The 22,705-nt window shown below is 34.9% G+C and overlaps 1 protein-coding gene across 3 annotated transcripts in view; it reads right to left on the bottom strand.

The window, feature by feature from the left end:
- The window catches only part of CDH7 (cadherin 7), a 135,807-nt gene that overhangs the window by 10,151 nt on the left and 102,951 nt on the right, over window positions 1-22,705 (bottom strand). For all 3 annotated transcript variants that reach the window (XM_021930206.2, XM_021930207.2, XM_021930208.2), the window contains exons 8-11: window positions 21,423-21,559; window positions 20,333-20,454; window positions 19,555-19,672; window positions 16,510-16,761 (exon numbers count right to left, since the gene is read on the bottom strand). In XM_021930206.2, coding sequence (XP_021785898.2) covers window positions 16,510-16,761; window positions 19,555-19,672; window positions 20,333-20,454; window positions 21,423-21,559 — 629 coding nt within the window. The remainder of the gene's footprint in view (window positions 1-16,509; window positions 16,762-19,554; window positions 19,673-20,332; window positions 20,455-21,422; window positions 21,560-22,705) is intronic.

Raw genomic sequence — 22,705 nt, 5'->3', positions numbered from 1 at the left:
AGCGGGCATGAAATATTTTTAAAGTATCTTGTAAACTTTTTACTCTGGCATTAGGAACACTTTGGAAAATAAAAATATAAAACCAAAAAGGGTATCAATGTGTTTAACTGCAGTGTACTTAACTGCAGTAACTAGGGGTGAGGCATACTCCATCCCCCACCTCAGTGTACTTTCAAAAACCAAAAGACTGAGCACTTATTTAATTTTAAATAAAATGAATTCATCTTCAATAAAAATATATGCTTTCTTAAATATCTGTCAGCTATCTGTGTTAACATCATCAACAGGAATGTGACTGATAAACAAACTGTACTGGTGATCTGTGGAAATAGTTGTGAAAACAATTTTGTGTGTGTGTGGCACTTTTTCCTTATCTTTCCCACTGGATCCTACTGTACTGCTCTTCTCATAAGCTTTACACTTTAAGGATGACCTACAGTTCAGAAACTGATACATTTCTGAGCTTTTATGGCCAACTTCTCATGCTGCATTGGCACAGATATGCCTGCTCTCTTTTTGCTCCTGTTTACTTCATTTGGATATTTTCAACCAGCTTCACCAAGAGGGCATATAGGTATTAGGTTGATGCAAAAGTAACTGGTTTTTGCAATTAATAGCAAAAATCGCAATTGCTTTTGCACCAACCTAAGTTCAAAAGTTACTGCTTGTATATCTTTCAGTTCCCATTAAGTAGTCTGGTATTCACCTTCCTTCCCTGTTAAGCAGATTGTCCTTTCTTGTCTACTTAGAATTAGCACTTTCACCACTCTAATGCCTTGTGGTTGTCAAGGTACACGCCAGAATGCTACAACAGGAGCTGCAGCTTTGGTGTCAGAAAGGCCTTGTCCAACCTTCCTACATATTATCTGTGTGTTGTTGGAACAAGTAACTTTCAAACTAACTGAAATTAGCAATATATGATAATCATAGTCCACATCAATCTTCACAGTATGGACTGAAGAGATAAAGAACATTGGAAATAACATAAGTAGAGTTAGCAGAATCCCAGTTACTTGTCAGTGTGCAACAGAGCAGTTTGTTTTTAAGGTAACAAGCAACATAGAAAGTGTACCATATATGGCTAGGCATATGTACCAAAGATTAAATGGGAAATAGGAAAGGTGGTGCCGTGAAAAATGAAGGTCTGCATACAGGACATATTATTTAACACTCACAACAATTCTCTGGGGTAGGGGTTTTCCCATTTGATGATTGTCTTAGACACATAAAATAACTGTCTAAATGTAATTAAATGCAGTAGTGAGGGGTGAGGCATACTCCATCTCAGTCTGTCTTCAAAACCCTCATGCTGTTTATAACACTGTATGTGTAGTACTTTCATAGAAGGTGATTAAAAAACAAAGGCTAAGGGTGACAAGTATGAAAGCTCAAAAGGTAATTGCTTGCTCAAGAAAGACAACGATTTTAAAAATACATGGATGAAAAAATAATTATGTTATATTTATATACAACTTTAGTTTCTGAAATTTTTTACATAGTTCCCCCAAAATGAAAGTAACTGCAGTAGAAAGAAAGTAGAACCCAGTAGAACTTGTTAGTGAGAAATCAAATAAAGGAAAGCAAGGAATGAAGAGGGATGTTGAGAGAAAATAGTGATGGGATGTACAGATGGAAGCAGGTAGAAATAAGACATCTGTTACACATGTTGAACAGCAAAATTAAGGAGGAGAAAGGTCCAATTGAGAACAAAAGGATGTAAGAAATGAATGAGTATGAGAGTCAGTAAGGGTATAAAGAGGGTAAGAATTACATAATAATTAGATGCTCTTTTAATTTAAATCAATGTCTAAGTAGACAAAAATATTTCAAAATTATCAATTCTTTAATTATAATAAATATTGTCATAAATATATACCTATATATAGTATATATCAATTATTTCATATATTCGATTAAATGTATTTCATGCTACTGATAAACTTGACTTTTGATTCTCAAATCTTCAAAGTAAAACTCTAAAGTACCTGTGGGTATATCAGCCCTAAGGTACAATACACATCAAGGATATTAATGTCTTATGCAGTTCGCTTTATTTCCCAACCTTGTCTAAGGCAAAGAAAACCATGGTATTTTGGAAGGTCAGATAATTTAACATTTGAATGACCTCAGAGAGTATTAATTTCTAACTATGTAAGTGCATATAAAAAATAGAATTTAATGTTTATATAGAACAAGAATTAATTGTTCTTCATAGACTATGGTGTTAATCACTGTATTAAGAAGAACACTCTGCCTAAATAAGCATAAGATTATATATTTTAAGAGGTTTTATCATTTCTCTTTTCTGTCATATGACCTCTACTTCTGAGTGGAAATAGAAGAAAAGATTTAGTTCTAGCTGAAATCTAGTCATATTTGACACTTAGATTGTTGTGGTTGTTCAGGAATTTACATATCTGTTTAACAAACATATGTTAACCATTTATGACCTGCACTAGGTATTGTAGTGTAATGTTGCACATAGAAGCAGACATGTAACATTTACTCATGGACCTTACAATTCATTGGGGGACCAATAGATATTGATCCAAACATTAAAATAAATAAATGCAAAAGTGGAATTGTAATAATTGTTCCAAAAGAGGGAAATGTGATCTTAAAAGAAATATACTAGGGGAAATAGATGCAGACAAGAAAGACTTAACTGCTGATAACTGGAGGCTGAGGGTAGGGACGCGAAGGAGATGTGATATGGAGGAACATGTTTGGTACAGTGACGACAGTGAGCAGATATTTGAGGCCAACGTGACTGGAGGACAAAGAAAGAGGTGAGGTAAGGGTGGAGCTGTAGGCATGAGTCAGACCCTACAGGCCCAAGAACAAACGTATTTTAAGGACCGCATGATATAATCAGATTGCTTTAAAAAAAATTAAAAATTAAAAATCATTCTTACTGGACCAAGGAGAGGAAGATAGGGCAGTCGATGTCAGAAAATAAGTTAGAGTGCTATTACAGCAGTAAAAGCACGATGCAGGCCTAAATTTCTGGTTTTGGAATTCAGTCTTACAACATTCAATTCAGCATTTTCTGAGCATCCTAGCAGGTAGGAAATAGTGCTACCTACACTTGGCAAAAGCATATCAAGAGAGGGTTCCTACAAGTAAGCAGTTCCAACACTGTAGACTGTATATTCACAGATAAATATAGTATGAATCTTAGTGCAATTCATTGTAAGAAGATACAGACATGCATAGGTGCAGAGAAATATGCAGAAAAGAGAATTACAAGAATAAAACTACATAAAATTACAACACCCTACTGCGAACTATGTTACAAATTTTGATGTAATTCTTTATACTCTTTTGAACTGATGTGTTGTTAGCTTGATTTTTGTTTTATTTTTAGTTTTTGGAGACAGAGTCTCACTTTGTCACCCAAGCTGAAGTGCAGTGGAAGGATCTCGGCTCACTGCATCCTCGACCTCCTGGGCTCAAGCAATATTCCTGCCTCAGCACCTCCAAGTAGCTGAGACTACAGGCATGCACCACCACACATGGCTATTTTTTGTACAGACCGGGTTTCACCATATTGCCCAGGCTGGTCTCAAACTCCTTGAGTTCAAAAGACTTTTGCCATTTTGCCCAGGCTGGTCTTGAGCTCCTTGAGCTCAAGCGATCCTCCTGCCTTGGCCTCCCAAAGTGTTAGGATTACAGGTGTAAGCCACCATGCCCAGCCTTTTGTCAGTTTTAAATTAGTTTTAGTTGTCCAGCAATTGGATAGAATCATTCTCTCAAAACCAAGATAAATAAAAGGAAGGGAATATGGAGAAAAATATTGATGTGCAAACACACACCATACTACAAATCAGTGGGCACCTTTCTTCTCAGCTGTACTGTGATCTTTGGCAGATGTCTATCTGCACAGTAAAGTGGAGCATGATTTCTACTGGACTATCGTCAAGTCCTGTGGTCCTAACCAATCTTCCCACTTGATGATAACCATGGACTTACTGGTCTCTACAATTAAGCATCCCTTCTTTCCAATGAATGTATTCTATTAGGAACTGTCATATCCTCTTAAAGATGGCAGACACTTTAGAAGTCACCTAGATTTGCTCTACAGCAGGGATGTCCAGTCTTTTAGCTTCCCTTGCTCACACTGCAAGAAGAATCGTCTTGGGCCACACATAAAATACACTAACACTAATGATAGCTGATGACCTAAAAAAATTGCAAAAATATTTCCTAATATATTAAGAAAGTGTACGAATTTATATTAGGCCAAATTCAATGCCGTCCTTGGCCACATGTGGCCCGTGGGCCTCAGGTTGAACAAGTTTGCTCCACAGGCACGTGTAGTGTTCAGCTTGTCTTGAGTTCAAAACCTCATTATCATCCTGAGTCCCCTACTCTGGATGTTCTGTGTCTGGAAATGTCAGAATTCTCAATATTCAGTTTTGGCACCCAGAACTAGCAGACTTCTGCCAATGAAATCTGATCACCACAAAATGATACCATTGCTAAATAAGGCTATATATATACACACACCCACACACACATACACATACATATATAGTTATAAATATATATACCCTTTATATATATGCCTATATATGTATATACATATAAAATAAATATATTTAAAATTTTTAATTTGTATGTAATTAGGGAGTAGAAGTGCAGACTTTTTACATGCATTTATTTGCAGTGGTGAAGTCTGTACATTACCCAAATAGTGAACATTGTACTCAACCAGTAGTTTTTCAACCCTTTCTCCCCGCCAACTCTCCTACCTTTTGTAGTTTCCAATGTCTGTTATTCCACCGTGTTATATCCATGTGTACCCATAGTTTAGTTCCCACTAAGAATAGGACAGCTATAATCAGTTTAATGATTAGTGTACCTATACGGTATACTTGAAAAATTATCTAATCAAAATAAAAAATCTGCCAGCACAATCTGTATACTATTTCAATAATTTATTTTAAACAATCATCCACATTGACATGCAAGTATAACTTAGCCTTCCAATAACTTTCTATTTTGCATTTGGCTTTCTAAGGCTACTTATATTAAAGAGAAAGTAACTCCACTAATGTATTGTTTTTTTTAACATATTTAAAATGTTGAATCTGGTATCCTTTTAAAATCACTCAGTCATGTAAATTACATCCCACTAGGTTTTTACCTAGCCTAAAACTCTGTAAAAAAAGTTTTTAAAAAACCAAATCACATAAATTTATATTTGTATCTGTTAAATATCACTTTCTTAAGTTTGATCCATTGTTTAGTGGCCACTCCCACAGGTTTAAAGCCTAAATTCCATTTAATTCAATAATATTTTTAATGAGTACTAATTGCTAAGACTGTAAGCCATGTGAAGGGCAGTGACTTTGCTTTCTACAGATTTACCTTAAGCACAAAGAATAATACATGATAGTAAGTATGTGCTCAATAAATATTTGTTAAATGGATTAATAAATTATAGGCAAGGAAATGTGACTAGAACTATGTAGACCTGTTGGACTTGCCATCAACAAGCCCAACATTTTGAATAAAAAATAAACAGTTAAATATTATAGAATGAATTAAATATATAGTAATATAAAATATACTAGGAAAATTTGTATGGGAAAGGGATTATTTCTGCCCAGGATCCTCAGAGAAAGTCCAACATAATAGATGACATTTGAAATGTGACTTGAGGGATGAGTAAGTCTTTACCAAAAACACCATAATCTATATGGTCTCTTATGAACAATCATCATTTCTAATTAGCCATAAAATAGTCCTTTAAATTTTCATTGTCTACCATAGTTGCCACTAGCTACATGTGGCTATTGAGCACTTGGAATGTGGCCATTCTTCATTGAGATACACTCTAAGTGTAAAATAAACATATGATATTCAAGACTTAAGTTTCTTTTTTTAAAAAAGTAAAATACTGTCTTAATAATCTTCATGGATTACATATTAAAATGATAATAGTTTGGTATAGTGTGTTTGAAATACATTTTTAGCATTTATTTCAATAGTTTCTTTTTACTTTTTCTAATAAAGTTACATGAAAATTTGAAATTACATATGTGTTTCACACTGATGGTTCCCAATAACTTTATTTTGGACAACTGATCTAAACAAAAGACTGAAACACCAGAATAATCTAATTGCATATGGTCTTAGATGTATTCTCATATTTATTGTCCAATGACATATTGAATAATAGGACAGCTATAATCAGTTCAATGATTAGTGTACCTATAAGGTATACCTGAAAAATAATCTAATCAAAATAAAAATTCTGCCAGCACAATCTGTATACTATTTCAATAATTTATTTTAAACAATCATCCACATTGACATGCAAGTATAACTTAGCCTTCCAATAACTTTCTATTTTGTAATTCTTCACCATGTATCGATCCTGTTGATTTACATGAAGTTTATTAAAAATCTGTCAGTTTTTTCTACTGGGCACTAATTATGCTTTAGTAATTTTTTTTCTTTTTTGTTTATTTCAAAAATTGTTTAATTCTGTTTTTTAAATTTATTTTTAATTTTTTGAGACATTTTAATTTTTTAAATTAAATTTATTTATTTATTTTAATTTTTCTCACTCTGTCACCCAGGCTGGAGTGATCATGGCTCACTGCAGCCTCAAACTCCTGGGCTCAAGCAATCCTCCTGCCTCAGCTTCCTGGGCAGCTGGGACTTTGGGTGCACGCCACCATGCCTAGCTAATTGTTTTATGTTTTGTAGAGAAAGAGGTCTCGCTTGTTGCTCAGGCTGGTCTCAAACTCTGGCTTCAAGTGATCCTCTGGCCTCGTCCTCCCAAACTGCTGGGATTACAGTCATGAGCCTCTGCTCCCAGCTTCTTTTCCTTTTAATATTGAACTGAGTTTGAATGTTGTTGGCTTCAGATGGATCACAAATAACCATGATGAAGAAACATGGTATCCTCACTCTTTTCAGGGTCAACTTGAAACTCTCTCCACTGCCTCCAGACACACTATTCCATCAGAGCTCAAACAGGGAGGACATTAAGTGGACATGGTTTCCTGAAATTTTCCAACCAACATTTATCTTCATATACCCTCAATATTATTAACTTTTATTTTATGTAAAAGTAGCCTACTCCACATTGCCACTTTCTTATATCCTGATTGCTCTCAAACCAGAGCAATCTGAGTTTTCCCTGTATTTCCCAGGGACCAAGGCTACCAATGACTGACATTTTGCTAAATCCAATGAGCACTTTGTGACCCTTTTTTTACATGGCATGTGTGTCCTATTTGACACAGAACCTCATGGGAAGTTGTGTGGGCCAGCTCTCTTGAACTTACCCAATAGTAAACAATGCAGCTGCTTGCAGCCAGTTTAAAAGAAAAAAAAATTTTATTTTCTTATTTCAAACTATATATATATTTTTTTGTAGCCGCTCTCTTCTGAGAAGTACTTACAGTAAATATTCCTCAAGTTCCATACTTGGCTTCTTGGCTTTTCACCCCACATTCTTCCTAGGCAAGCCCAGTGAAACCCCGGGTTCAACTGCCTCTTGTATGGCAAGAGCTGATGTCTCTGACATCTAAATCTCTCATTTATCTCTTTGGATAACCAGACCGTATTTTAAAATGACTACTCCTATTTTTGATAATACAAATACATGTACTCGTCAGAATATAATAAATGTTCAAAACAGTAATTATTATCATTGTTATGATTTGTTATGACCACTTCCTTTACTGATAACAACGTTCTGTCCAATGGCTCTCATTCATACACCATTAAAAATCTGTAAGTTTAATCTCATTAACGTTCCTCTGATTTGTTTCCTATCTTGTGTTCTTTTCTCAAGTAAGAGAATACCCAAACCAGAAACTCCAAGTCACCTTTGACTCCAGCTTCTTCATTTCCTCTTTGCTTCAACTCTCCATCACCGCATGCTCCACTCAACCAATTCTTCTTACTCACTGTAACCCACGGAATACGTCTCAAGTCCCATCCCTCAGTCCATGGCTCCTGCCTATTTAAGGACCTCATCTGCGTTGAATCCCTGTTATTCCATTTCCTGGATGTATGGAGGTAAGTGAGATCTTTTACTTCTTGCCTCAGTTTCCTGCTCTCCAAAATGAAAATCATAGTCTTTACCTCTTTGAAACCACTTCATAGTAACTTTATGAAGATTAGGTGAGTGTCTAATTGTAAAGGGCTTAAGTAGTGTGACCCACATAGGCAATATCTGTTTTTATTCAATAATAGGTCCTACATTGTGGAATTTCTACAATAAATTCATACGATTCAGTTCCAAACTTTTTGGGTCTCACTAAAATTTGAGTCGTGTAACTCATACACAGATAAAATGTAAACTTTACCATGCTCTCACTTGTGATTTTGATGACCTCCTGTAATGTAGTTAATTTATCTGTTATCTACTCTATTCTAACTGATGGTAGAATAATGAATTATAGAGGATACTAGACCTATTCTTGAAGGGATTAAAATATGTGGATAAGGTTGCAAAATTCACTGTAGAGTACAATAAATAATATTTATGGATTAAAAATATTGTCTCTGTATGTGCCTATGACAGGCCCCAATAATATACTGGTTAAGAAGACAGACAGACTTGAAGATCACTACATTGAAAAGCTTTTATATTTGAGCAAAACAAACAAACTTATATAGTTACAAGTTGTGATAAGCACTACAAAAGAAATAAATACTATGATGGAGAAGAATGGTGCTTAGGACACTCCTCCTGGGGAGATAACACTGAAGCTGAGGCATTAAAGATAATCTAAACTTGACAGGTGAAGGAATGCAGCAAGAATGTTTCAGGAGGAGGGTAGCACACTTGAAAATAATGGGAAGAAACGCACTGTGGGTCCTCCTACTGGGTGAGAGAAGGATCCGACAGCCTGATACCTTAGAGAGGTAAGCAGGTGGCTGAACATGCTTGCTTTGTGGACCATGATAAACATTTGGATTTCATGCAAGTGCATCTTGATGCTTTTGAAATGTTTCAAGCAGAGACGTAAAATAATTTATGTCTTAAAAAGGAAAGTGATAGGAAAAATGCGGGAGTACCAGCACCATCTGGTTGTGATCAGAAAAGGATGTCATCAGAAGTGGCATTTAAGCAAAGATCTGAAGGATGAGTGGAAATCAACCTGTCATTTTGTCTGGATTTATGTGCTACGGAATCTGAGGCTCATGCAGATCCCCAGTAACACAAGGCTAAAATTTTATCTTGCGCTTAGGGACCCACTCTACCACTTTTACTTTTGCAAAGGATAACTAAAGATTCATAATTGATATGATCCAAGTGAGTGATTGAGATATCAATTGTAACATTTAACTGAATTTTAAACTGATAAATAAAATATCTCTGACATCTCTTCTGCAATATTTTGTCTATCTACCTTTAGTTATACATTCTAATTTGTTTTCTTTTTTTTTTTTTTGAGACGGAGTCTCTCGCTCAGTCGCCCAGGCTGGAGTGCAGTGGCGCCATCTCGGCTCACTGCAAGCTCCGCCTCCCGGGTTCACGCCATTCTCCTGCCTCAGCCTCCGAAGTAGCTGGGACTACAGGCGCCGCCACCACACCCGGCTAATTTTTTGCTTTTTTAGTAGAGACGGGGTTTCACCGTGTTAGCCAGGATGGTCTCGATCTCCTGACCTCGTGATCCGCCCGCCTCAGCCTCCCAAAGTGCTGGGATTACAGGCATGAGCCACCGCGCCCGGCCCTAATTTGTTTTCTTAAGCCATTATGTAGTTCCATGGCTATTAACCTGAAAACATCATTTAAATTCTTTTAATTTGTGACACATCCATTTTCCTGAAGAGTTAAAGAGATAGACCAAATCTCAGAAAAAATGTCCTAAAAATATAGAGTCTTGGGAAACAGAAAAAACAGGGTCTAATGGAGATACTCCTACGGGTAACAAAAATAAGTCAAATCAATTATTCTTTTCTACAATTGAGTACATTCAAATCATTCATGCTTCATTCATCATGCATGTATGGAATGTTCTGTATGTGTCAGATCAGCATCTGATCAGCTGATATAAATAATGATAAAATAATGCTCAGTCCTTGCCTCTAAAAGCAGTCTACTGGAAGAGATGGACAAGGAGATAAACCAATGAAACAGACAAGTCAGCCATGTCAGATGCTCAAAGACTACTAGATACAAGCTGTTGTGGGGTCCTTAGGAACAGCACCCAACCTGGACTCAGAAGCCAAAGAAGTGAGCCTTGAATTTAAAAAAAAAAAAAAAAAAAAAAAAAAAAAAAGTGACCCACTTGTAGATTCTGGGAAGAGGTATTCCAGGCAGAAAGACAAAGTAGAATGAGTCTTAGAAAAAGCAACTGATGCCATTTGACTAAAGTACACCAAGTAAGTAGAGAAAAATAAGGTTGAACTGGGTGAGAGCTGTCTGGTCCTGGAGAGTCTGTTATTTTAGTCCATAGACAATGGGGTTTCATGAAAATACAATTTTAAGCTGGGGTGTGTCAAAATCCCATTTACGTTTTAAAAGCTTACTCTGCAATACTGATGGATTGGTTCTGATAGAGAATGGTAGAGTTGCCACAATTCAAGAGGAAAAGAAAGGACCCTGGACAAATATCAGGTGCAACAATAAGAGACAGAAACAAATTGATCCAAGGCCCAACAAACTAAAGTTAACAGTATGTGTGGACTAACTGACCCTGGAGGATGCAAGCGAGAAGAGAGAGGCCTGACTGATTCCACTCAGAAAAACATATAAATGGGGTTCAATAAGAAAAAGAGGCAGACATGTAGGAAAATTGCTCAGGATTGATGTTTTTATGGAGATTTCAACTCTCCAATAGAACAAGGAAGCTACACTGGTCGACCTGCTGTGATAGATCATATATGCTTAAAGGGGCCAATTCTTTCCAGGTCTCAAGAAAAGGAAAAGTTTAACTAAAAGGGATCTTTTCCCAAAACAGGTATCGCAAAATTCATTTCCTTTAAATGTGTGAGAGAGAATGATTTCACCTCAGTCTCAGTTAATATAGAAAAAAAAAATTCCTGGGTACAATGAATGGTTTATGCACAAAGACAATTTGTATATTAGATTTTGGTTGTACTGGAATATAACCGCAAATTTAACATACACCCTTCTAAATGTGTTTTCTAAAGACTGGAAGGAATTGGAAGATACTCAGAGTTAACTGGATAAATAATAAAGCCACTATGTGAAACACAGCAAAGATACTCTGCACCTAATTTGGCAGTGCCCAGGCTGTAATATCCACAGACCTATTGGCATTTCCTAGAAATGGAGGGTTCTTTCACATGGGGAAACACATATACAAAAATACCTTATAAAGAACATTTAGGAGGCAGGCTTCCCTGTGTTTGGGTCCTGACTCTGACACTCGTTCGCCCTATAACTTTTTGTGTATTTCCTCTAAGTTGTAGTCTTCTTATATAAAATGTGGGCATAGTAATACTTGCCTAGGAAATTTGTTATGAGCATTAAATTAGATAATGCTTGTAAAGCACTTAGGCTGATGTTTAGCACATAGTACAAGCTTATGAAATGCAATTCATTTTTTATTATACTCATGCTTGTTTGAGAGAGGAACACATCTGCTACCATAAATTAGCCAACTGTAGTCTGCACATTATTATCTCTAGGGCTGTTATGCCAATTATGTTCTATCATTATAGATTATGATGGGGATCAATTTTTTTTACATAGAGCTACCACTTTTTTTTCTATGCAATTTAACGTATTTTTTCCTTCAGTAATGCTCACTATCACTTGCAAAAACAAGAAAGTATTTTTCTGTTGGAAAAAAGTCATGAATAGCCACAGTTACTGGTGACCAAATATAGTTTAGTACTTGGGAGATCAGGGAAGAAAAGTGAAAAGATGCATGACAGCTAACTGTCAAGCTGACCATCATAGACATACTGGAAGAGACTGAATCCCATGCAGTGAACAGCAAGTTTCTACAAACACCTTATTAAACCTGAGTTTATGAAGTTGGGCTGGTCTAACTAATTCCAATTGTTTCAGAAGAGCAAAGAGCTGGAAGGAATGCTACAGGACTTCAATTACTGTGACCTCGAAGTCCAAGTACAGAAACACCCAAAACTTAATATAGTAAATTCAGTGGCAGCTTTATTGTGCAAGAAACAGGTTTTATTTTTGTGTGTGTGGAGGAACAGAAAAAATTTAGCTGTAATATTTTCAGAATAGGAGTACAATATTTAATATTGAAACCATATTTTTAAACAAAACAGCTGAAATTCTTCCCCTTTATTAAAAAAATCTACTGAATAATCTAATGTCTTAGTCATTCATAGATTTTTTTTTCCTTTAAAGTATTTTTAGCCTGGTAGAAGAATAACTGTGTATGTCTGTAAGTGTGAATTTAACTATGATTAAAAATGCATAATTAAATTAGTATTGATGTTACTCATGGGTTGTAATTTCTATTCAAAATTTAGAATACCAGAATATCTTGCCCTATATTGATGGACTTTTTCTGCATGAAAAATAATTGAGGCATCTAATTGATTATTTTATGATGAAATGTGAGTATAGCAATAACGTATCTCATTCAAACTGTACTCACTGTAAATAAAGGAATCCCATGTTCTAAGTTTTGGATTTTTTTTTTTTCATTTAGAGAATTCAGGTGCAAATAAATTAGAGAGAGAGGTGAGAGCAAGAATGAGAAATTAGAAAGCAGTTCATCCATAAAGTTAGAAGAATACAGATAGAGATGAAGACTGACAAATACAACTTCAGGTAACATGAATTATTTCAGCAATATATAGGAGTAAACATTTTTATATTTTCAAGATGTATTTCTTGTGCAGTTTAATAAAAATCAGTGATTGAGAATAAGGAGACCTAGAATCTTATCCCATCATATCCTCTAACTGTACTCCTACAAATCCTCAAACCTACCCTATACCTCAAGTTCTCCCTCTGTAAGGTTTAGGTTAGGATGGATACCTGGGATGCCTTCCAGCATTAAACTTCTGGTAACGTCAGTGCATCCCCATCCGTCATGTTACAAGTAGCTTTAATTTGTCACATCACTGGAACACAGACTTAACACGTAGTCAAGTGCTTTTATTTTTTAAGAGTCTAAAGTCCAGGTACTCTATAGTTTCATTCTTAACTGAACTTGATTTTCAAGTTGTTATTCCCATCTCCACCTCCTCACCTTGCTATTTCCTAGTAATATTTGTTCAGAAGTCTTAAAAGGTTTGAATTACAAATCCTGGTACCTAATGCCTAGAAATGAGACTCACACCACTTTCTGAGGTGTCATAAAGAATGAATTGTGTACTAGAACTCCATTTTCATGCCAGGCTGCAGGCCTCACTTGCACCCCCTTGTGAATACTGAATCTCATTGACTTCAGCACTTACTGTGTGAAAATCCAGAGTCTACAATACTGGCGACAAAACTAAAAACGTCTAAAAATTCCTGATTATCTGCTTTTAAAAACTTGGGAAATAAGACACAAAGAGACCACATTTCTGAACTAAAATGCTAGCATTTGATGATACTGATTATTGTGTGGTCACTATAGAAATGGGAGCTGCAAGAAGAAGTCCCTTGTTCCAAACTGTATTTCAGTATAATAGACTTTGTTTTACTTAAGGTTTTGGAGACTTGAAGTAACTCTTAAAAAATGAATAAAATATAGGGCACAAAAAAATTGACCCTTAGAAGTAGAAGAGGGATTCCAAATTTGGTGTCTACTTAAGCAATATGTTCAAATTTAGCAGAAAGAGTAGCCATACTTAAATTCTGACAAAATCCCTCAAACCTTTATGCACAGACACACACACAAACACACACGCACATACTGTATGTGTATACTTGTATATATCTAATAATGAAATCTAATAAATCTCTATTTCAGTGGCTTTCAGTAATAATTAGCTGATAATTTTTAATTAATTAGAATCATCAAGCAACCTAAATCGCAAAAAAAAAAACCCCAAATTCAAAGGTGAAAGTATTTACTAAAGTGAAGCAAGCTTCATCAGACAGCCTTAAAATAATCAAAAATCAATTCATTATTGAGGATCATTAAAATTGGGGGAATACAATCTTATTCCTTTAAGGCATAATCTAAGTTGTTTATGACAAACTGACCAAACTTAAAAAGTCTTCCACACATCATCTACTTGTCCTCTCATTATTCTTTCTGATTCTGTGCCTTCAAGCTAAAGATATTCTAAACATGGATGGAATTTTTAAATCTTCTAATGTAGGTTATTCTGCTACTATAAAATAAATATGCAATTTACATCTTTTTTATTAAGTTTTAGATTCCAAAATTTAAATCTTTTGACTTCCCTGGGCCACACTGAAAGAAGAATACTTGTCTTAGAACACATATAAAATAGACTAACAATAGCTGATGAGCAAAAAAAAAAAAAAAAAAAAAGGCACACAAAAAAAAAAAAAAATTTCACAAATTTTTTTTTTTTTTTTTGTTATCTTTTTTTGAGGGAGACGGAGTCTTGCTCTGTCACCCAGGCTGGAGTGCAGTGGCTGGATCTCAGCTCACTGCAAGCTCTGCCTCCCGGGTTCACGCCATTCTCCTGCCTCAGCCTCCCGAGTAGCTGGGACTACAGGCGCCCGCCGCCTCGCCCGGCTAGTTTTTTTTTTGTATTTTTTAGTAGAGACGGGGTTTCACCGTGTTAGCCAGGATGGTCTCGATCTCCTGACCTCGTGATCCGCCCGTCTCGGCCTCCCAAAGTGCTGGGATTACAGGCTTGAGCCACCGCGCCCGGCCTATAATGTTTTAAGAATGTTTAAGAATTTGTGTTGGGTCGCATTCAAAGCCATCTTGGGCTGCATGCGGCTCACAGGCCACAGGTTGGACAAGTTTGTTTTAGAAGCTTCTAGACTAATAAAAAGTTGTTTGCAATTTTTTCAAAATTTAATCCCTTAGATTCTAATTAGATTTAGCAGGTAATTACTTTCCATTTCTAAAGAAATTCTGAAAGTTTCTGCAACTGTGTCAAGTTCTATGCAAAATACAGTTTATTTTCTTTTAGATTTACTTGTTTAGCTTGAGTTACTTAAGACAATAACCTCCATTTTCATGACAGCATTTATAATGTATTAGTAAATGGGTCTTAGCTGATAATTTGCCATCAGTAACACTTAAAATTTATTGAACGTTCACCATATGGTAAGGTATATTGAATGTTTACTCCGTTCTTTATATGAATTGTTTGATTTAATTCTCACAACAATCTTATGAATCTAGTTTGGTTATTTTTCACTTTTAAGCTAATTAACCAGTTACTGAAAGATTAACATTAACCTTGGGAAGAAGGAGTGCAAGTTGGAGGCAGAAGTAAAAGCTCAGTTTACCTAAATCCACAAATCTAGTTTTTAAACATTATACAATGGTGACTATCATTGTAAATGCTGTTATATAAAAATATCATAAGTGGATTCACTAATTATATTAAAACCCAAGAAAACACAGAGTGTAGTTTCAGGTAACATATTAAGTGCTTGTTGTCTGTGTTACAGGCAGTTACACTGAGAAGAAAAATGTTGCTTTGGAATGAACCCATTACCCAATGTCTACATTAGACGTCTCCCAATTTTTAAAAGGATGCTGCAAAATCTGAGTTCCTGCAAGCCTGAGTTATAAATTGAATTTAACCGAGTAACCAAGTAATCATAGAAATGCACAATTAAATGTGCTAGTATTTAATACTTTAAAAGTATAACATTTGCATTGCTGAAATTGTAATCATTTCAAATTTGCAAATTATTTAAGAAAGCCATCTTAAATATTTTCTTTAAAAAGTAGAATATAAAGCCATAATTTCTAAAATAAGCATATTATCAAAACAATATAGAAAATGTATTGTCCAGTCTAGTGTATCTCCTCTGTCGAGTGCTCTAAAGCAAAGAACGGGGATAAGATAGATTATTTTTAATCTTAAAAAACATTAATTTAAAGCATAAGCCATTTATCTTCACTGTTGTTTTGAAAATGAAATTGATAGAACTTTTGTCTGAGTTATACTTTAAATATACCACTGGAAAGTGTGGCCAACAATTGTATTACTTAGTGAGCAAAACACCATCCAGGCCAGGAGCGACGGCTCACTCCTGTAATCCTAGCACTTTGGGAGGCCAATGCGGGTGGATCACCTGAGGTCAGGAGTTCAAGATCAGTCTGCCCAACATGGTGAAACCCCATCTCTACTAAAAATACAAAAGTTAGCTGGCTGTGGTGGTGTACCCCTGTAATCCCAGCTACTCAGGAGGCCGAGGTGGGAGAATTGCTTGAACCTGAGGGGCAGAGGCTGCAGTGATCCGAGATCCTGCTACTGCACTCCAGCTTGGGCAACAGAGTGAGACCCCATCTCAAAGAAAAACAAAACAAAACAAACACCATCTAGTAGAATGTCTGCATATGTTCACCAAATGGAGAAGAAAACAGGCAAGTCGTGACACATGGTTATTGTGACAGCTCTTTCAGAGCAAGTCCTGGAAACAGTACCTACCCAATAATGTCAAGACACAGGCGAGTATTGCTATCAGGGCTCCTGTACTGAGGCCAGCAGGTAAGACATAGGCCTCTGCATTGCAGGTCTGGGCTACACCGTCGGCATCACAGTCACACACGCGGATGGTGAGGGTGTTGGTGCTGCTAAGTGAAGGAGATCCACTGTCCACAATGAAAATTGGCAGATAGTAAACCGATTGTTCCTGTCTCCGGAAGCCGTTTCTCCTGGTCAATATTGAGGCTGTATTGTCTAGGATAACGAAAGCAAATGTGTAACACAAGATTTCTGATGGAATCAGTCTTCCCAAACTTTATTTAAGTCACTCTATTTTCTTTGATGCCTTAATTAGGGAAATCTCTGGAGTTGCAGATTTATTTCAACCATTTTCTTTGAGTTCTCTGGGACAGGGGGACATTTCCAGTTTAATACATTATAAGATACTTATGTTATTCTACACAGTATAACAAAATAAATAGTTATGAAGTAAAACAAAATACAAAAATGTTTATGCATCACTTATTACATTAATTGCAACTTTATAAAAACTACACCTTTTTACTTATCTTAGATTTTACACCATAAACTTATAGAAAGGATGGTACATATTAACAGCTTAAATATTTTGCAGCATCATCATATAGTACAGATAAAATTTTCAATCTATCCTTTTTTTGACAGGTTTCAAGACCAATATTTAAAAAGGGTAAAATCAGCTATTTTAACTTTACTTAAATTGAATATACAGGGGTATTCAGAATAATTTTATTGTAAAATTTTAAAAATTCTATATTCGTATTTATAGCTACTCTATGTGTATAAACATTTTGTCAGTGATAAAACAGGCCACTTATGTTCAATTTGTATTCAATATTTGATTTCATCTAAGCAATTATAGTAATTATAAACTTTAAAAAAGTGATCAATAAGTCTTTATAACATGTGTGATTTATATATAAAAAATATGTTTTGTCTCTGTTAGCAGTTTTCCAAATAACTTGTCTTAATTCAATAATTAGAGTATTTATGAGATTTTTAAAATTAATAGCTATTAATAAAAATATAAAGGAAAAGAAGAAAAATCAGGATCAGAGTTTCATGCAGTGTGCTTTTATATATTTTTCTCTCTTCCAAATTGTCAAAAAGATTTATTCAATGATAGCATGAAAAAATTAATGGTACTCTAGTGAAACAGCAGGATGAAATCTGTCTCAAACAGCACAAAACAGCAAGCTCATATTAGACTGCAGAAAATGTATTACATGCAATTATAGAAGAGACAGTAATAAAATGATTTGATTTTCAGATTCCATCTGGTAGATTTTTATGTAAACAAATCTTTTATTTTAAAATGTATGAATTCGAGAAGGTATTCAATAAAAAATTAAGCTAGAGTTGTTGAAGGATATGGTTTTCAGTAAGTTCCTGTACATTTCACAATAGCATGCAGGCTTATGCCTTTGCCTCCTACCAATTCAGATGTCAGATGCATTTATGACTTGATACAAAAAGTTTTAGAAAGTTGATTTGTAATCTAACATGACTGATATCAAAATGACACACACACACACACACACAATTGAGGAACACAAGCTGAAATGCCTAAAAAGTGAGAATATGACTCTATATTCAGAAAAGCGATCCTATGGAAGACTTCTTAAGAACTGACTTTCTCTGTATTCATTTGTTTTCCTTCAAGGTACAGTCAAGGGAGCTCTGGGCTTAAAGTAGATAATTTTTCAATTGTGTGACAATGTGGATGTCCTATAGATGCAGACATTTTAGTGCACGTGCTGTACAGCAATCATGGTGGTATTGGATGATGACACATGGGGGATATATTCACATTCTCCTTGTGAAGGTCATAAATTCCCTTCTCTGCATTTGTACCAGACGAATCTAAATGCTGAGAATTATTCTTCTTAACTATGTCTAAGTCAGTGAGTCTGGAGTTACCCATGTAGAGAATGCTCTACCTTTTATATTACTAAAGGGACACAATAGTATTCTCATTGAGTAGGAAATAAGATCAGGAAAAATTATTATTTTCTGATTGAATTGTTGAGGCCTAGGTTGCGCTAAATAAGGTGATGGCTTCAGGCAAAAGTTCTTGTCCACCTTTTGGTAGTAAGTGTGTTTTAAACAAGCCAGTACTGACTAGCAAATCCACTTCTGTATTTTTCCCTAAAACCAGATTTACATAAACAATATAAATTTTTAAAAATAGGTATTTTCCATGTTGTTGGGGGTACTATTCACCCTCTACGTCAGTTTCAAATGCTCTCCTTCCTCTAAAATAAATATCTTGAATAAAAACTCATACAAATATATAATTCAAAATTAGAGAATGATAGCAGGTTCTCATGCTTTAAGTTCTCATAATTGTCAATATATAACATTATGCAAAACTAAAATCTACTTATCGGTATTTGTGTTTTTTTACTGTAATGATATTTAGGAAACCGCTAAGACTGTTTACCTTTGAAGCAGAGAAATACAATCTGACATGAGAGGGAGTCATTTTGTTATTTTTAATATTTCTTAGCTCATAAATATGTCATTGTTTTATTATTTGCATGAATTACATTTGCATTTATGTAAAAATAAAAGAGTAAAGGGTGTTATTATTGAAAACATTAAGTCAAAGCTGATTTAGATTAAAATGTGTAATGTCCAGTTCTTATGTCTCAAGTTGCATCTATGAGCACAGTACTTATTAGGGTATTTAGTTGACCATCAACTTATTATATTATTTGAATAATTAACTTGGTACACAAGTAAAAAAATGAGTGCCTATAAGAAAACAATAAGAAAAATCTAACTTTCCCTCCTATTTGGCTTTAGGCCTAAAATAAGTTAAATAGCACCTTTTCCTTCATGACAGTAAATCCATAGATAAAAATTACTTGAGGTGCTCATTGCCCTTTAATTAATGTCTTTGCTTTAAAAAAAAAAAATCCATAATCAGTATTCCTGAGGGAGAAAAATACTTGCTTAGAGTACCTGGACCTGCTGCCTCTATCAGTAACAATATTAATACATTACCTTTGTTATCTTTCAATGAAAAGTTGTGGTTATTTGTTGCATCCGTTGTTAAGCTGAAGTAAAACTGATGTCCATTGGATGGCTCATCTTTATCCACAGCACTGATTTTCTGGATAACCTAGGAAAAGAGAAAGTAAAAGTTGAAAGCACACTGGTGTGCTATGCTTAGTTTTCTGTGTCAGGACAAAGCAGTTTTACACTTTATAATAAATACCATCTCCCTGAATGAGCTAGGGAGAAAGGATCAAATGTATTATTATGAACCCAATCTAAAAAAGGGCTCGGAAAAACAAATCATGTCCTTTTCTTAGTTCATGTTTGAATTCACTTTTGTGAACTTCAGAAATAAGCTGTTCCAATTGATTAGACATCCCGGGAAACATCACAAGACACTGAACAATAGATGAACAAACCAACCTGAGATTGAACTGCACTTAATTCTTAGAATTGTAAGACACTTAAACCTGGTTGTGTAAGGTGGAAACAGCCCAATCAGCGTACTATGCTATCTTTCTCCTAAAGGAGTTTAAGTTCTCAGCCATTTAACAGAGCTTTTACAACGTTTACCTTTTCTTCCTGAGGAATTTTCATCACCCCAATTAAGCTGGAATTTGAAGGTTCCTTTAATATTAGTTCATGCTACACATCAAAGTGTTAGTTTTGCTGAAACAAGCTGATTATGTTTTATCTCAAAGCTGGAAGAATTTCAAAGGCAACTGCTGCTGGATATTTTTTAAGAAACCACAAATTAGAAGCAAAGTGTTCTGAAGACTCTTACCTGCCCTGGCTGGGCATTTTCACAGACGGTGGTCTCATAGTCCATGGCAAATTCAGGGGCATTATCATTGATGTCAAGAATAGTGATGGCCACATAGCCTCTTCCTACTTGAGATGGATTCTCTAATAAATAAGACAGTGTCTTATCATTTACGCTTTGCCCCTCTAAAGCACAATTCTAATAATAAAATGACTAAGCTGAGAATGAAATCTAGAATCATAATGCTGTATTACTTAAAAGGACCTATAGATAATTGAAAATATGATCCAAATACACACTCACATACATTCATATGTATGTATATATGTATATATGTGTGTATATATATACACATATACATGTGTATACATATATGTGTATGTATACATACATATGTATACCCAAATATATACATATACATGATTATATGTGTATTTGGATATACATGTATATATATAAATGTATATTTATAGTCTATATGTGTACTTGTAGTTTTTTAGTCCCTGATGAGAAAATTGTTGAAAGAAGAATAAATGGTAAACCATGAATTTCAATATTCTTTGATGTTAGAACTCATATTTGCATGACTATACATTTGTATTATCAACACATGTATTATAAATGCATACATATTAAAATACACAATATATCATATACATATATACATGCAAATATGCATTCAATTTTCAATAGTTTTTATTACTTATTATTTTATTTTATTTTTTATGAGGGACTAAACTTAGTTAATATCAGAATATTCAAATCCAGATGTCTTGGTTATAGATCAATGTACTCATTATTATAAGCTATTTCACTAACTCCATAACAGCATTAACATGATATATGAATTGTGATCAGAAAACAAGAAATCCTGTGAGGGCAATATAGGGCCATTGTTTTTTAGTCCTTGGTTTTCATAAATTTTGTAATTATTAGCATACAAAGACAGTGAAGATAAGTATATTTCACAACTTAGAAATTTGGTATTCTCAAGTTTTCGTTCAATTCATATAAGGAACTATTTTAATTAAGTTGAATTTACAACCTCATGACAATCGATTCTCCACTCACTGTCCTCCATCTTAATTTAGTTTTAAGCCTCACAACTTACGGCTCTCCATTGCAAGTACTGTGATATTGTGAACAGCATTTGTCTCTCGATCCAAAGACTTGGCAGTTGTGATGACCCCACTGTTGGCATCAATATTGAAGTATCTCTCCAAGTCTGTGTTTCTGTCAATTGAGTACCTAATTGAACATTGAAGAAAAGAAAAGCCTTCAACATGCATGTTTGATTATAATTTGCTAAAACTATTTCATTATTTATGTAGCTCATCACTAAATCCTACTGACTCTCTGATCTGTCATACTAATCACATAAATGCATGCCTTGTTTAAAACTCTACCCACATATTAGATGGTTTATAACCTGTGTCTCACTAATATATTTGCTTTTCTGTCAGACAGTACTAAATGAACACCACAGTGATCTTCACAATGGCTTTGAATATGCCATTAGAACTACAAGTTCATTATTACTACTATTATTATTTATTTATTTTTGATACAGGGTCTTGCTGTCACCCAGGCTGGGGTGGAGTGGATCACTGTAACCTCGAACTCCTGGGCTTAAGGGATTCTCACACCTCAGCCTCCTGAGTAGCTAGGACTAGAGGCATGCAACACCATATTTGGCCATATTATTATTATTATTATTATTTGTAGATGCAGGGTCTTGCTATGTTCCTCAGGCTGGTCCTGAATTCCTGGGCTCAAGTGACCCTTCTGTCTCAGACTCCTAATATGCTAGGATTATAGACGTGAGCCACCATCCCTGGCTAAATTCATTATTATTATTATGACTCCTGTAAACCATTTACAATATATTTGGTAACCCTGCTCACGATTATGGACCCTTCTAAAATGAAACATGTAAATATCTTGCCCATTTTTATATACTTAGTAACATCTTTTGTTCTGACAGCACCAACCTGTTATTAACCCTCTTTCTTTTCTTTTTTTTTTTTTTAAATCTTACTCAGTGGTCTTGACGACATGTTTCAAAGTAGAACCCCTGAGATTGCATGGCTATTTTTGCATGTAAAAGCCTTTTCTCGAAGTATCTGTAATCCAAATATTTTTTCAGCAGTGAAAAATTACTGCTCCACTTGTATTTTTGTCTATGTTATTATTTGTTTTATACACAGAATTCACCCTCCCCTCATGATGATCATCTTCAGGTTCCTCTCACAGTCTTTCTGGTTGGGTGAGATGGCTCTCATTTAAAAACAAACAATTAAACAAACGAACAAAAGAACAAACAGAAAAAAAAAGCATACACCCACTTTAGACATGATGATTAGTAACTGCTTCAACTACACTCATGATCCATTA

The sequence above is a fragment of the Papio anubis genome, chromosome 19, assembly GCF_008728515.1.
Source record: "Papio anubis isolate 15944 chromosome 19, Panubis1.0, whole genome shotgun sequence".
NCBI classification, from domain to species: Eukaryota; Metazoa; Chordata; class Mammalia; order Primates; family Cercopithecidae; genus Papio; species Papio anubis.
Note: the sequence above shows the minus strand (reverse complement) of the source record. Positions and strands in the feature narration are given on the sequence as shown.